Raw genomic sequence first — 12,932 nt, forward strand, 5'->3', positions numbered from 1 at the left:
TACAGAAAACACACATTATGCGAATTAGGAAAATTAGTTGATACTTCCATACTTTGTTTATAAGAAAAATCACTTGCCTATCTCTGCATTTCATACCAATTTCCTGCACCTATTACACCCAATTAATTTACAGTTTAATACCTCCTTTGTTTCTGCAGCATTTAGAATGCAAGCATCAGCATCCTGTACAATGGAAAATTTAAAGAGTTCACCCGGAAACCACTAATATCACGACAGATACCACACTTTTTATAGCACCAGAAAGAAGAAAAAGCAACCATTCTAGTTGCAGTTTGAGTAAGAAAAACANTTTTTTTTAAAAACCATTTCCTCTGATTAGACAAGACTACTTCCTGACTACAAATGTACACCTGTTATACTGCTGAATTTAATTCACACTTTTTAAAAAAACTTGGTCCCATTAGCTATCAATTTGCAATATGGATAATTCAACATACAGTTCAAATGAAATCGAGTTCTAACTATGGCACCCACCCAAATACAGTATGTGGAAACTTGCTGTTCTGCTGATCTGAAAGTTTGATTGAGGTGGCATCAATATTTGCATGATTTTTTTTACTTCTATGTGGGAAGTGGCTATGGTTTGCATTCTAAAAAACACACCGAGTTCAGGTCTTATCACTGCTGCAATTGGTATAAGCTTCCTTTTCGTACACCACCTTCCTGATTATTGAGCTATTTTTATCAGCCATTGTTAAACTGCACCTTGCACTGTAAAAATAGGAGTCTTGTTAGGTGGAAGCACAACTCCTGACAGCAAAATATTTGCAGCCTGTGCGAATATTTGTGGCCTTGACGCACTACTGCTAAACATACAATGGGGAAACTTGCAATTCCCTGACCCTATGGCAATAAATCCTCTCACTTTTGGAAACAAACAATGTAGGGCCACATGCTTCAGATCCTACACATCTCACATATACTAACTCTTTCATAAAGTGCTGTGTAGCTTAAAATCCTTTTTATCATTAAAAATCTGCATTTCATAAGAATTTACAAAAATTTTTGGAAAGGGTTATAATCCCAATTCAGATGGGCTCTAAATTTGGGACCTGGAAAAGAGGGAGAAGGGTGTTAAGAAGCTCTTTCTGAAGAGAAAACAGCAGATCACTTGAGATACACACTATAGTCAATTACATGGCAACATTCGTCTCTACCAGTGGGTGGGAGACTGCCTGCCTCCTTGACAATGGCAGCTTCACCATCAATGAAACAGGAAACATTTTGCAAACAAATCATACCATTTCAAATATCCTTGTAAGCTGATTTTCAGCTTCACTCACACCTGAGCAGTCTGGGGTGCATGGAAAGCCAATACAAAACTGCCAGCTCCTTATTCGATTGTCATTCAACCAAATCAGACAATATCTCTCATTCTTAGCAGTGTAATCAGGCAATACATTTCTCAGCAGGGGCTCGACTTTGTGACTTCCTAATTTTCTTGATGGTAGGACAAAGTCCATAGACACAATAATATTTTATGATCGCACAGAGGGAGGAGAGAAAAAGGATACAACTTGGTCACACTATCTTTATGAGCTATGTAAGTTGTGGAGCAGTCTTGGTCAGGTGCTCTTCTTCCCACCCTGTATTCACAAGGTCTCAATCTGAGACTAACTAGCCCTAGGAAGCAGATCAGTGATAATGCAGAATAGAAACTAATCTTGCTCATTACTGCAAGTAATTACTATTACTTGATAAATAATAATAATAATTTTTTAATAATAATAATAAATAAATCAGTCCAAATGAGTACAAAGCCACAATCTGTAGCATAGCAGTACCATAACACTTAAACTGCTGGATGGTGAGCATGGCACCCCATCAGTTTAGAACTCCAACTATTGAAGTGTTAAAGTGTTAAGAGCCACTTGATAAGCAATGTAGCATTCGGAGCAGTGAGAGATAGAGCCAGTAAGAACATTTAGTTCTGTTTGTCCACACATACAATTGATAAATTTCCCAAAAAACATAATCTTGCCACTTCAATTTGCAAAAATGGTCTTAATGATTAGAGTTCTGCAGCTTAGTGGTAAGAGAACTCGCCTCGCAATTAAGAGGACCTGGGTTCGATTCCCGGGCAGGGCGAAACTTTGGGCAAGTTTCCTTACTCTACCCGCCTGTGTACCTAGCAATAAATAGGAACACGGTTGCTAGTCAATCAGCGGATTGTTTCTCCGGGCGTAATAATGCCTTAAGAAAAAAATTGATAGTCACTCAATCCATGATTGTTTGTGGGAGACTGCTGTGTGCAATTGGCTGCCGCATTCATCCACAAAATATACAGCCAATTTACTTTACAGTATATTCTGTGAAGTGCTTTGAGACATCGCGAAGATGTGATAAGGCGCTATATCAAATGCAGGGATTATTATTATTATTATTTCAGGTGCGGATACATGATAATGTAATGATAAAACAGACCGGGATACAGTAGACTGGACCCATGGGTTATCAGACCACAGAAAATAGTTTGTACTGGATCATTCACTTGGAAAAAATTACAACATTGCTTGTGTACTCCAAATTTTTTCCCCTCTCTGAATGTTTTTTAACAACAAAAAACAAGCACAACTTGCATTTATATAACACCCTTCATGTGGGGTAGCGTTTTGGAGAGCTTCAAAGAATTAGACCATCCATGTAATTAAGAGATAGCTTGATGCATGCAAGAGAGAGAAGGGAACAGAGGGTAAAGGAGGACGGAAATGAGGGCTGGAGGTTCGTGTGGAGTATAAAACACTGGGTGCAATAATGGTGCTGAATGGCCTGATTCCATGCCACAACGTTCTATGTAATTCTATGCAACATCCGTTGCATCGATGCAGTACAAAAGCAAGATATAAAAACTGCAAACATTAGAAGCCTGAAACAATTTGATCAGGATATCTGATAAAAAGTCAAACTGCAAAGGTTAACCAAACCATCCATTTCAAATAATGAACAACTTAGCACAGTTCAGTATTTAATAGTTACCTAAGAAAGTGAGTACTCAAGTGATGACAAGAATTTATACTTAAATAGTTCAATCCGTAGAGTGGTTTCCCTACCCCCTAAAAAGGTCTTAATACCTCCTACCTCTCTGACCCTACCAACCTGTCCGCTTCCTCTGTTCAGCGGGCTCCAGCCTGCTCCATGTCTCCTGCCCGACCCGCCCTACCATCGGGCTTTCAGCGTCTCTGCCCCCACACTCTGGAACTCCATCCCACAGTCCCTTCACCTCGCTTCCTCCCTTGCCTCCTTCAAGGCCGGTCTCAAGACCCTTCTCTTCGATCGTGCCTTTGGTCGCCCTCCCACCTCTCTGCCTTCCCCTATCCCTAAACCACCCCTTTCCCATGCTGAAGCCCCGACATCTGACTGTTCCAGTGCTTTGGGACATCCTCCCCACATGAAAGGTGCGCTATAAATGTAATTTTACTGTCATTGTAATAATAATTCTTGCATTTGATATAGTGCCTTATCATGACTGAGACATCTTAAAGCGCTTTACATAAAATGCTGTAAAGTGAATTAAATAGATGAGTTGCTGTAAAGTGAGTTGACTATACATTGTGTGGGTGCCTTCACGGCCTATGGCTTCAAGGTGATGATCAAGTAAATGTGTTAAATGTGAAAGACAATTGAGAAATCAAGCTCACCTCTACCAACTGCATCAAGTTATCAAAATAGACCTCGTCATCAATACTGAGTTTGCTTGCTGCATAAGTGATCCTGTAATGTTCCACCTTCCCGGTGCAACTCACACACAGTGTGTAGTCCCCAGGGTAGTTGGTACTTTCTCGTACCAAGTATAATCCATCTTCATGCGGATGCAGCAACTGTTCAGCTTGCTCACGAGTGATTTTCCCATGGAACCAGCTGTAATAGAGAAATACAATGTGAGACAGCAATTACTAGGCAATGGGGGTGTGGGGGGGGCAAGAGAAATGGGGCATAGAGATTATTAAAAGGAGCAATATTATATCACAGAAATCTAAAACCAAAGGTTGTTCCAGCTTGACAACCTTCGCAAGAACGGGTCTGTGTAAAAAGTAGAATTTACAAGATAGCATCATCACTGGGTAAACTATCTGTCATGGAACTATAAGCAGCCAACACCATTATTATTGAGGGTATATCAACCACTAATCTCACCTCACACCCATGACCATCACACGCAATGTCATATGTTATGCACCTGTATACGACAAATCATCTCAAATTGTTTTTGAGAGACTTCAGCAGTGGATAGCTATAGTACAAGTTTCACCAGGAATCTTTGCTTTAAATAAAATCTAAATTTACTGCAAATTTCTTTCCCCAAAAGAACGTCTTAGAATATAATTAATTACAAAGGCAAGTTCTATGGAAAAACACTTAAAACTCAAATTGAGTTCATGAAATAATTGAAACTCTTTTAGTTTAGAATTATTGGAATCATTCTAGCTTCCTAATTACTAAAACATTCACGTTTCAAGTCTCGTTCCATTTTGAGGTCTGCTTATATCCATAAACCATTCAATATTTCCTCTTTAAAGCTTAAGAACCCCTTGAGTAAAATTAAAGTTACACATGTTTGTACAAAATTAAATTGAAGGTGGACTTCCCTCCCTATAAAACCAACATCACAGGCTTTAAACCTGCCAGACAGGTACGCCAGCTATCAGCAGTCCATTTTCTGGAGCAGAACTGATGACAGACAGCTTTCCATTCAGCTCCTGTAAATCCTATAAGCCAAAGTCCTAATGGGTAGTAGGATGGTCCTGGATGGACAGGCAGAGGGAGGCTTGCCAGATAGTACTCTCATTGACAAGCTGTATGGTTTATCAGATTAAAACTCCAGCAGTACCCCATGTGCACTCTGGGGTCCCCAACCCTTGTCTACATATGCCTAAAACACTCTGAAATTAGGTCAACAAGGTGCGTCTCTTCAGGGAGAGAGTGTGCATTCCATTCCAGCCACTTATATTGGCATATTCTGGACTTTAGATCAAGTGGTATTTAACTGGTATTCCAGCAGCAGCCCAAACTTTAGAGCAGTGACATAAATTGCGCAAATCTGAAAGAAACACAAGCCAGGATATTAAGGAGCCACTTCGGCTGAAAACTTCAAACAGCTGCTTTATTTAGCAACATTACAGTGAAAGATAGTCTCATTAAATAGAAAAATTATATTTTCAAGAGGAGAGCACTTTTAATTGGCCTATTCAAACTGCATTTTGAATTGACAATGAAATATTGATAACATGCCTATTAACTGGAAGCTTTGACAAAATGAAACAGGATGACAGTGGGCACAAATGTGACAAACTGTTCAAGAATAATCTCTCAAATTAAAGGGGAAAAATATAAAATTATTGCCACATTGATTTTTAATTCCCTTCTGTAATAAGTCATTCATTCCCTGAAGCAACATCCAATCTGTTCTACACTGTCTGCCAATGCTAGCTACATGACTTGAAAGCCTGAGAGGACACAGCAAGGGGCAAGATGTTCCGTCATCCTTTCCAGATTTCCTCATTTTTTGGGGTTTGAGGCAAGTGTGTCTCCCTTATTTCAGTTTGGGCNAAAAAAAGAGAAGTGGTGCCTGATCTCAGCTCATAATCTTGGTCACCTCCTCGAGGACAAATTGAACCAAAACGCGTTCCTCAAGGGAATGAGAGTTATCCCCACAGACAAACCTTTTTCTCCTCAAAATCAAAGGAAAATACAGACCTACTACCTGTTTAAACAACCATCCCAGCAAGTCAGGTGACCGGATTACCTCTCCGACCGGGCAAGCCCAACCTAAGCCGAGTGACAAAGTGCTCAAGCTAATTCCTCAGATCCGAAATACTGCAATCCCAGCCAATGCTGAAGGTATAGCTGGTTATTACAGGCCATCAAAAATCTGTCCTCTGCTTTGTTCCTCACACCCTGATGAACTCATAGTTCACACTGTGTGTATTTATATTACAAGTGAATAGATGGTGCGAGCAAAACCACCTCAAAGGAAGAGTTCTATTCTGAATCACATTGCGACTGCATACCTTAAAGCTGGTTATTGATTTAATAATATTTTCCTACCAATAAATATACAAAGGCACAATATACACTGGGCATAAACCATAGAGCATAGCAGTTTTGCACTCTTCTCAAGACAGTATTCTTAAGATTTTTTTCATTGCATTATTCCACTAAGAACTGTATTACAAACACTTTATTGAAAGTATTATTCCCTTCATGATTTTCCTGCATAGCACTGTCTATCAGGCTCATTTCCAGTCCAGTTAATACGGTGAAATGACTGCAGCTGCTGGTTGTGTGAACCACAGCATCCATTGCCAAACACTAATTAGTGGAAATGTTATATCTGTCAGTCAACACAGAAATGAAGACAATCTGAGATCAGCGGCTTTCACCAGAGTGTGCAGGAGAATTTCAATTGACCATCAGTCAGGTCTTCTCGACCTCTGTAATGAATCAGTATTGAGTGGGTGGAGGAGAGAGAATAAAAAAGAATAGCTCACCAGAAAATCAAAAGTGAAACATCAAACAAGCCCCCAATTGATTTTGAAATATTAAACCAAAGAGGTCCGCTGACATCACAGGTCAATGCAGATTTAAAGTCAACCGCAAAAACATTCAAAGACAAAACCCTGCGTGAAGTGACTGTAATATCATAAAGATTGGACCTGAATGGCTTGATGGTAAACGAGGGGCAACAACCTAGCAGATTCCAAAAGTGAGAAGAGACTAGTTCTCCCTTTGTTAATTTCCTTCTCTCCCTTTCTCCCTGAGTAATCAACTCTGTATTAGTGGTAATACTAACTTACCATCTAGTATCAACTTTATCACATTACTGCTTCTCACATGTAAACCTAATAAACTTATGAGGCAAAGCTATTTTGAATAAACAGTAGTATAGTACATCAAGTAAGTTCTAAGAATCTGATGGACAATATCAGATGAACGAACTGAAAAAAATTTACATTCAAAATTAGAATCAATAGAAAATGAGGAAATGTGATCTACATTAACTAGCGCCGTCTTACAGCTATAATGGATGACTCAGCATACACCACAGCAAAATGCAAGCAAATTAAAGCCTGACTTGCTTTCTCGCCACTTCATCATTTACAACCTGCCAGATCACTAACACCATAATCGCCCTTCCTGCTACATTTTTTTCTCCACGGCTGCTCTGGCAAACTTGCTTCTCCAAATCATTACCCAACGCAATATTTTACACTCATTAAATGAATGTCAATTTTTAGGCAAATCTACTAATGGAAACAAATTTAAATCAGTACAACGAAAACAAGTTGTTTAGTGAAACTGATGATCTGAGAATCTCAACCTGCTCTGACGTTCCCTATTCCAGCTGTAGAGAATATCAACAAAGCAGACTCAAAATATTACACCTCAGTATCTCAGATTATTCTGGTACTAGCAAAATGCGGACCAAAGTAATGTTCTTAGAGCGGTGTTTAACTGAGAACCAATCGTCAATCTGGGCCACACCTTATGGCAATATGAAATTATGTTCAATAAATTATTCCTGGTTACAGAAACAATTGAAAGTCACAGAGCTTTCCAGATATAAACTTATGGAGTTGATTATTTTTACATTGAATTCCTCTCAACACATACAGTATTAACCTTTGAGTACCAATACTTACAATTACAACCCTCTAATTTAGAATCAGACAAAAGTGCAGCACAGTGCATTGATGCATGCACCTTCTGGGTGAGAGCCCTAAGACACTAATTTACCTCTAGAATTCCCCACAAGTTTTCAAAGAAAGGCATCAAATGTCTAGGTAAGTAGCAGAATTGGAAGGGAGCCGAGTAAAAAGAGAAAGCATGGAACTAGTATTTACTTTTGACCATTATATTTATCAAATGAAAAATAACTTGACTTTCATAGCAGACTGCCCAAAAGCAATACATTTCTAAAACTTGGGCAATTTTTAAAGTGCAAGTAAAAACGATTTATCCAAAAAGATTCCAAATGTTTTCTGCCTTAAATTGTAGGTCAAGACGAGCCACAGGCCTCCTGTAGCTCAGTGGTTAGAGCACTCGCCTCGCAAGCGAGAGACCTGGGTTCGATTTCCGGCAGGGCGAAACCTTGGGCACGTTTCCTTACTCCACACGCCTGATAATAATCCCTCAAGGAAATAAAAGTAAAACTTTGGTCACTCGATCCATGGCTGTTTGTGGGATACTGCTGTGCGCAATTAGCTGCCGCATTTCGCCCACAAATACACAGTCAATTCACTTTACAGTTAGATGCTGTGAAGCGCTTTGAAACGTCTGGAAGACATGAAAAGCGCTATATCATATGCAAGTATTATTATTATTAAGATGGTTAATTGTGTTGAGTTAATTTTCATTTCATAATAACAATTTTGTTTTCTGAATTCACCAATTACCAACAACTTGCAGGGTGGTGTCTCAGAGTGCTTAACAGTGACGGAGCCTGACTCCGAGCTGGGGGAGGGGGGGAGAAGAGGTCACCGTAAGCACAGTCGAAAAGGAAGATTTTTGGCGGGACTTGAAAAGGGGGAGGGGGCAAGCGGAGGGGTTGAGGGAGAATGTTCCAGAGTTTTGGGGTGTAGTGGATGAAAGTGCAACCTCCAATGGAGGAGCGGAGGGTGTGAGGGGCAAGCAGGAGGTCGATGCCAGACGAGCATTGTTGCCAGGTGGTGGATTGGGGAGTGAGGAGGTCGGAGAGGGAGGGAGGTGCCAGGGGGCGAATAGATTTGAATACGAGTGTGAGGATCCTGAAGTCAATCGGTTCGGTGATGGAGAGCCAGTGGAGCCTGGCGAGAATTGGTGAGATGAGGGTACGGAGTTTGGTCCAGGTAAATACAAGGGCAGCAGAGTTCTGAATGAGCTGGATTTTTGAATAGTGGAACTGGGGAGACTGGCGAGGAGTGCGTTTGAGTAATCCAGGCGGGAAGTGACAAACGCAGGTATTAGGGTTTCGGCTGCATTTGGGGTAAGATATGGTCGGATGCGACCAAACCTCCGGAGGCCAAACCTCTTGTACTTACGGCATAAGACTAAGCTTTGCACCAGATTTGACCCCTTCTCTCTTCTGGACATAGTTAGCAGGGATTATTCCTTCTTGACCTTCCTTCTTTGCTTTGTACCAGTTTGGATCCTAAGAATGAGAAAGCAGAATTTGGAGAGAAAACAATAAAGCGAGGTCAGGAGCTTATTTTTGCTAGATGTAATAATAATAATAATCCTTGCATTTGATACAGTATATTCTGTAAAGTGCTTTGAGACGTCTTCTAGAATATACTGTAAAGTGAATTGACTGTATATTTGCAGGTAAAATGTAAGCCAATATCTCCACTTGCAACTTGAAAACAACTTACATGAGTTTTATTATATAGAAGACAAACTTGAAAACTTGAATAGTGATGCTGTCAGTACCTGGTCTAGATTTCTGGATAGAAAAGATTCAGTGACATTGTGCAAAGGAAGAGAGCTGGAGTAATCCCTATATCGACATAAATCATCATCAAAGTTTCACACGCTTGATAAACTCCCTTGGAGACAGTGTTGTCAATTTGCCCCTTGTATGCAGAAGGTCAAATGAAAAGTTCAAACAAGATCTTAAGAGATCTTAAGAAAGATGTGGCTTGCCTAATAAAGAGTACAATGTCCTCTAATTTCCATACCTCAACAACCAGCAAGTCAAATTTAGGAGAAGTCTGTCTTTGTTACAGATATTTCTTATTGCACTTATTTTTAAAAAACAAACTTAAGAACTAGAGATGGAAATGTGGAAAAGAGTTAGTAAAAGGAGAGAAAAACAGGAAAATGGGCTGGTGTTGCAATATACCTTCACGGATATGAATAGCTCAATCTGGGCCACAGCAAACTGAGGTTAGCCACTTCCCCAGAAATGCACAAAACAAGTTGGTTATTCTGTTAACAAAACTTTTAGTATTGGAATAGCTGCATCTGCTGTATTCAGGTTGTCTCTAGTCCCAGCTCAACCTAATTTGTGTATTTTTGATTTCTTTAGCAACTTATTCACCCAAAATAATGCTCCAGTGAATGTCATTTGATTTAAAATTAAGAGAGAACATTTGTCAATGGTAGTGGTTGGGAGCATTGACAGTGGAGTCAGGTTCTGTCCTCGATTCAAATTTAAATTGGTTACTGCATCAGCCTATGGATAATGGAACAATTGGAATTATTTGGTTGCTATTATATGGCTTCCGTTATACTGGGATTAAAGAAGGTGGTGATGAAGATCTGGAACTTTCAAAGGTAAAGTGTAGAAAGAAGACAAGAGTCGAGCTCTGAGAAGCTAATGTAGCATGCAAAGGAAATTTAGATTGGTTAAAACCAAAATTGATGTGGTTCTGTTCAATTAAAACCAACTTCAGTGAATAACCTTGCTTAATTTCTTATACAATAAATTCTTTGCCTGTGAATTTTCTCACAGCACCTCTGACAATGCAGTGCTGCCTCCAGCACTGAACTAGATTGTCATGAGCTAAAAGGCTATGTAATACAATAGGCAATGTAACTTCCCAATGATCTGTTTTTCGAAACACAAGATCAATAGTTACTTCTCAAAAAAAATCAATGTTTCAACATTTATACTGAGAAATGCTGCATTACCTTGGTGACTGAAATAATAGTAAGAACATCTCCCTTATTGAAGGGGAGATCCTGTTCTGCACTGCCATTGAAGTTGTATTTGGCTATACATTCTGTGCCTGAAGTCCATATTGTCTGCAATGTGGAAAAATCCATTGGTTAGAACAATGAGGAAGGACACTGTTTATTAGAAACTTTACAGAGAGACTCATTTGCAAATATTTCAAGCATTCAATGTTTTCGGAAACAGCATTGCATATTAAGCCTGTAATGAGGTCACCAAAAACATTTAAAAATAAAGAATTACAAAATGTCTTTTTCCGTTTTTTTAAATAGTTGCACAAGAAATTACTTCACTGCATAAGGCTTTGTACTGCAGTGGCTAAATATGATTTTGTAAGTATCACATTGGGTGAAAAAAGGACACTGAAGATTCAATCGGATCTTGTTGCATTTCTCCCAATTAGTGTGAAGACATCAAATAAGGCAAAGTTTTGAATATTTTTGTTCATGCATATTCTATTAAAAATTAATACCACCTGTCGAAGTCTTTAGAAAAATAAGAAAGCGATCTATATTATTTCAGCAATTAGAAGTGAATACCTTTCAATCATTAGCTTGGAAGTTGTAACATACAGATAAAACAGGGTTTAATGCAGAATCAACTACAAGTGGGTCGGCCCTCTTTAACATGATAATATTTCAGCTGCAAACACATTCCAGTTGCCTTTGCAGCAATCCACTCAACATTGGACCCGTTGCCACTAAAATATCTTGAGCATTTCATCAGATACATCTATAAAATGGCTTATTCAATTACCCGGTTAAAAGCAAAAAAAAATTCTGAATGTGGCCAATTGATTTGATGCATAAATTGATTCAAAATCTCAGTAAAACATTTGTTTTGTTGCGGGAGAAGAATAAGTGTGCAGAAACACCTAAACAAAAAGTCAAATGTTTTGCTGTAATCAGATTATTCAAATTGATCTCAGAGTAAAAGGTAGGCTTACGATTGCCCCTATCTGGAACGTGTTTCGTTCAATACATCACATTTTTATAATACCTTTATACCTGCATGCTTTAAAATCATGACTGCACTATCAATGGAATTCCTATTCCTACACTGAAAAAAAATCAGTTTTCCTTCTTCGCGGGATAGTTCTAAATTTAGTCAAGGGGCCGTGCCATAACGTGCCATTGAAAGCCTGCTGATATTAGATAATTTAAGACTCTAGCAGTACCCCAATGCACACTCTGAGGTCCACAAGCTGTGGCTCTTGCTAACCTGCACCCAATATGTTCCAGTATTAGGTAAGCGAAATAAGTCCCTCCAGGGATAGAGTGCACATTCCATTCCAATAAACATCTCTGGAATTTCCATGTATAGGTGGCATGCACAAAACTCTTTTGGTTTGGATACTCTTAAGCATAGTGATGGGTTTCCAGATGGACACCCACCTGAACTAAAAATACAGATATATTTCCCTTAAGCAGAGCTTTACTGTGCATGATTCAGAAAAATAAATATGCAATAAACGTGTATCCTTGCTTTCACCCTTGTAGAGTGAGAGCGTACTTGCTTTTAAAGACATTATAAACATGAATCTTGTTGTTAGAATCTAAGTATTGTATAATGAAGCATGGATTTACCTGCGATTCAGACATCTTGCACTCTTGTAAATGCGGATGTGGGTGGGAAGCCTCACAACGGTTCAATGATTGCCTGGTACCATCAGACCTGCACCACAAATGCATGAGAATAGTTTACACACAATGATTTTATATTGCATTCAGAATGTTTTACACTTACTTTATGCAGTTTTGCACTCACTTCATATATCAAATTTCAAGCTTCATCACCAAGCAGACAGACAGATTAACAAACATGGAGTGCAATGAACATTACGATGGCACCACTTATTTAGGATGCTGCTTATTCCAATTTCACTTCATCAAACTGTAAATTTCAAGCTTCTAAAATACTTAAAAGTATCACCTGCTTAAAAAAATCAATTTAAAACAGTTGGACAAATACTTGGTGCACATGCAGCCTTATCCAGAACCTAGATGAGAGGCCACAGGTTATATTGCAAGACACTTTGGTTGAAAAGAAAAGCAAGCTCAGTCAAAAAAGCACCGACTCCAAGCTTGGGTTTTAAAAGCCTGTAGATTGTATGAGGGAGGGTAGACTGAGGGTGGTGAGAAGGATTCAGGGAAAGAACATGTTAAGAGTAGGACACAGTCAATGGAGATAAGAATTGAACACAGTTCAGCCCTTGCGACTGAAAACCACCACTTGGGTGGGTTGCTGAAATAAATACTAT

At 39.1% G+C, this 12,932-nt stretch overlaps 1 protein-coding gene across 7 annotated transcripts in view; it reads right to left on the minus strand.

The window, feature by feature from the left end:
• Positions 1–12,932, minus strand: part of csk (C-terminal Src kinase) — a 76,006-nt gene that overhangs the window by 11,756 nt on the left and 51,318 nt on the right. For all 7 annotated transcript variants that reach the window (XM_042342927.1, XM_042342926.1, XM_042342925.1 and 4 more), the window contains 4 exons: positions 12,259–12,346; positions 10,630–10,743; positions 9,039–9,148; positions 3,660–3,879 (listed from right to left, as the gene is read on the minus strand). In XM_042342927.1, the coding sequence (XP_042198861.1) occupies positions 3,660–3,879; positions 9,039–9,148; positions 10,630–10,743; positions 12,259–12,273 (459 nt within the window). In that variant the 5' untranslated portion in view covers positions 12,274–12,346. The remainder of the gene's footprint in view (positions 1–3,659; positions 3,880–9,038; positions 9,149–10,629; positions 10,744–12,258; positions 12,347–12,932) is intronic.

This window comes from Callorhinchus milii, unplaced genomic scaffold (assembly GCF_018977255.1).
Source record: "Callorhinchus milii isolate IMCB2004 unplaced genomic scaffold, IMCB_Cmil_1.0 Scaffold22, whole genome shotgun sequence".
NCBI classification, from domain to species: domain Eukaryota; kingdom Metazoa; phylum Chordata; class Chondrichthyes; order Chimaeriformes; family Callorhinchidae; genus Callorhinchus; species Callorhinchus milii.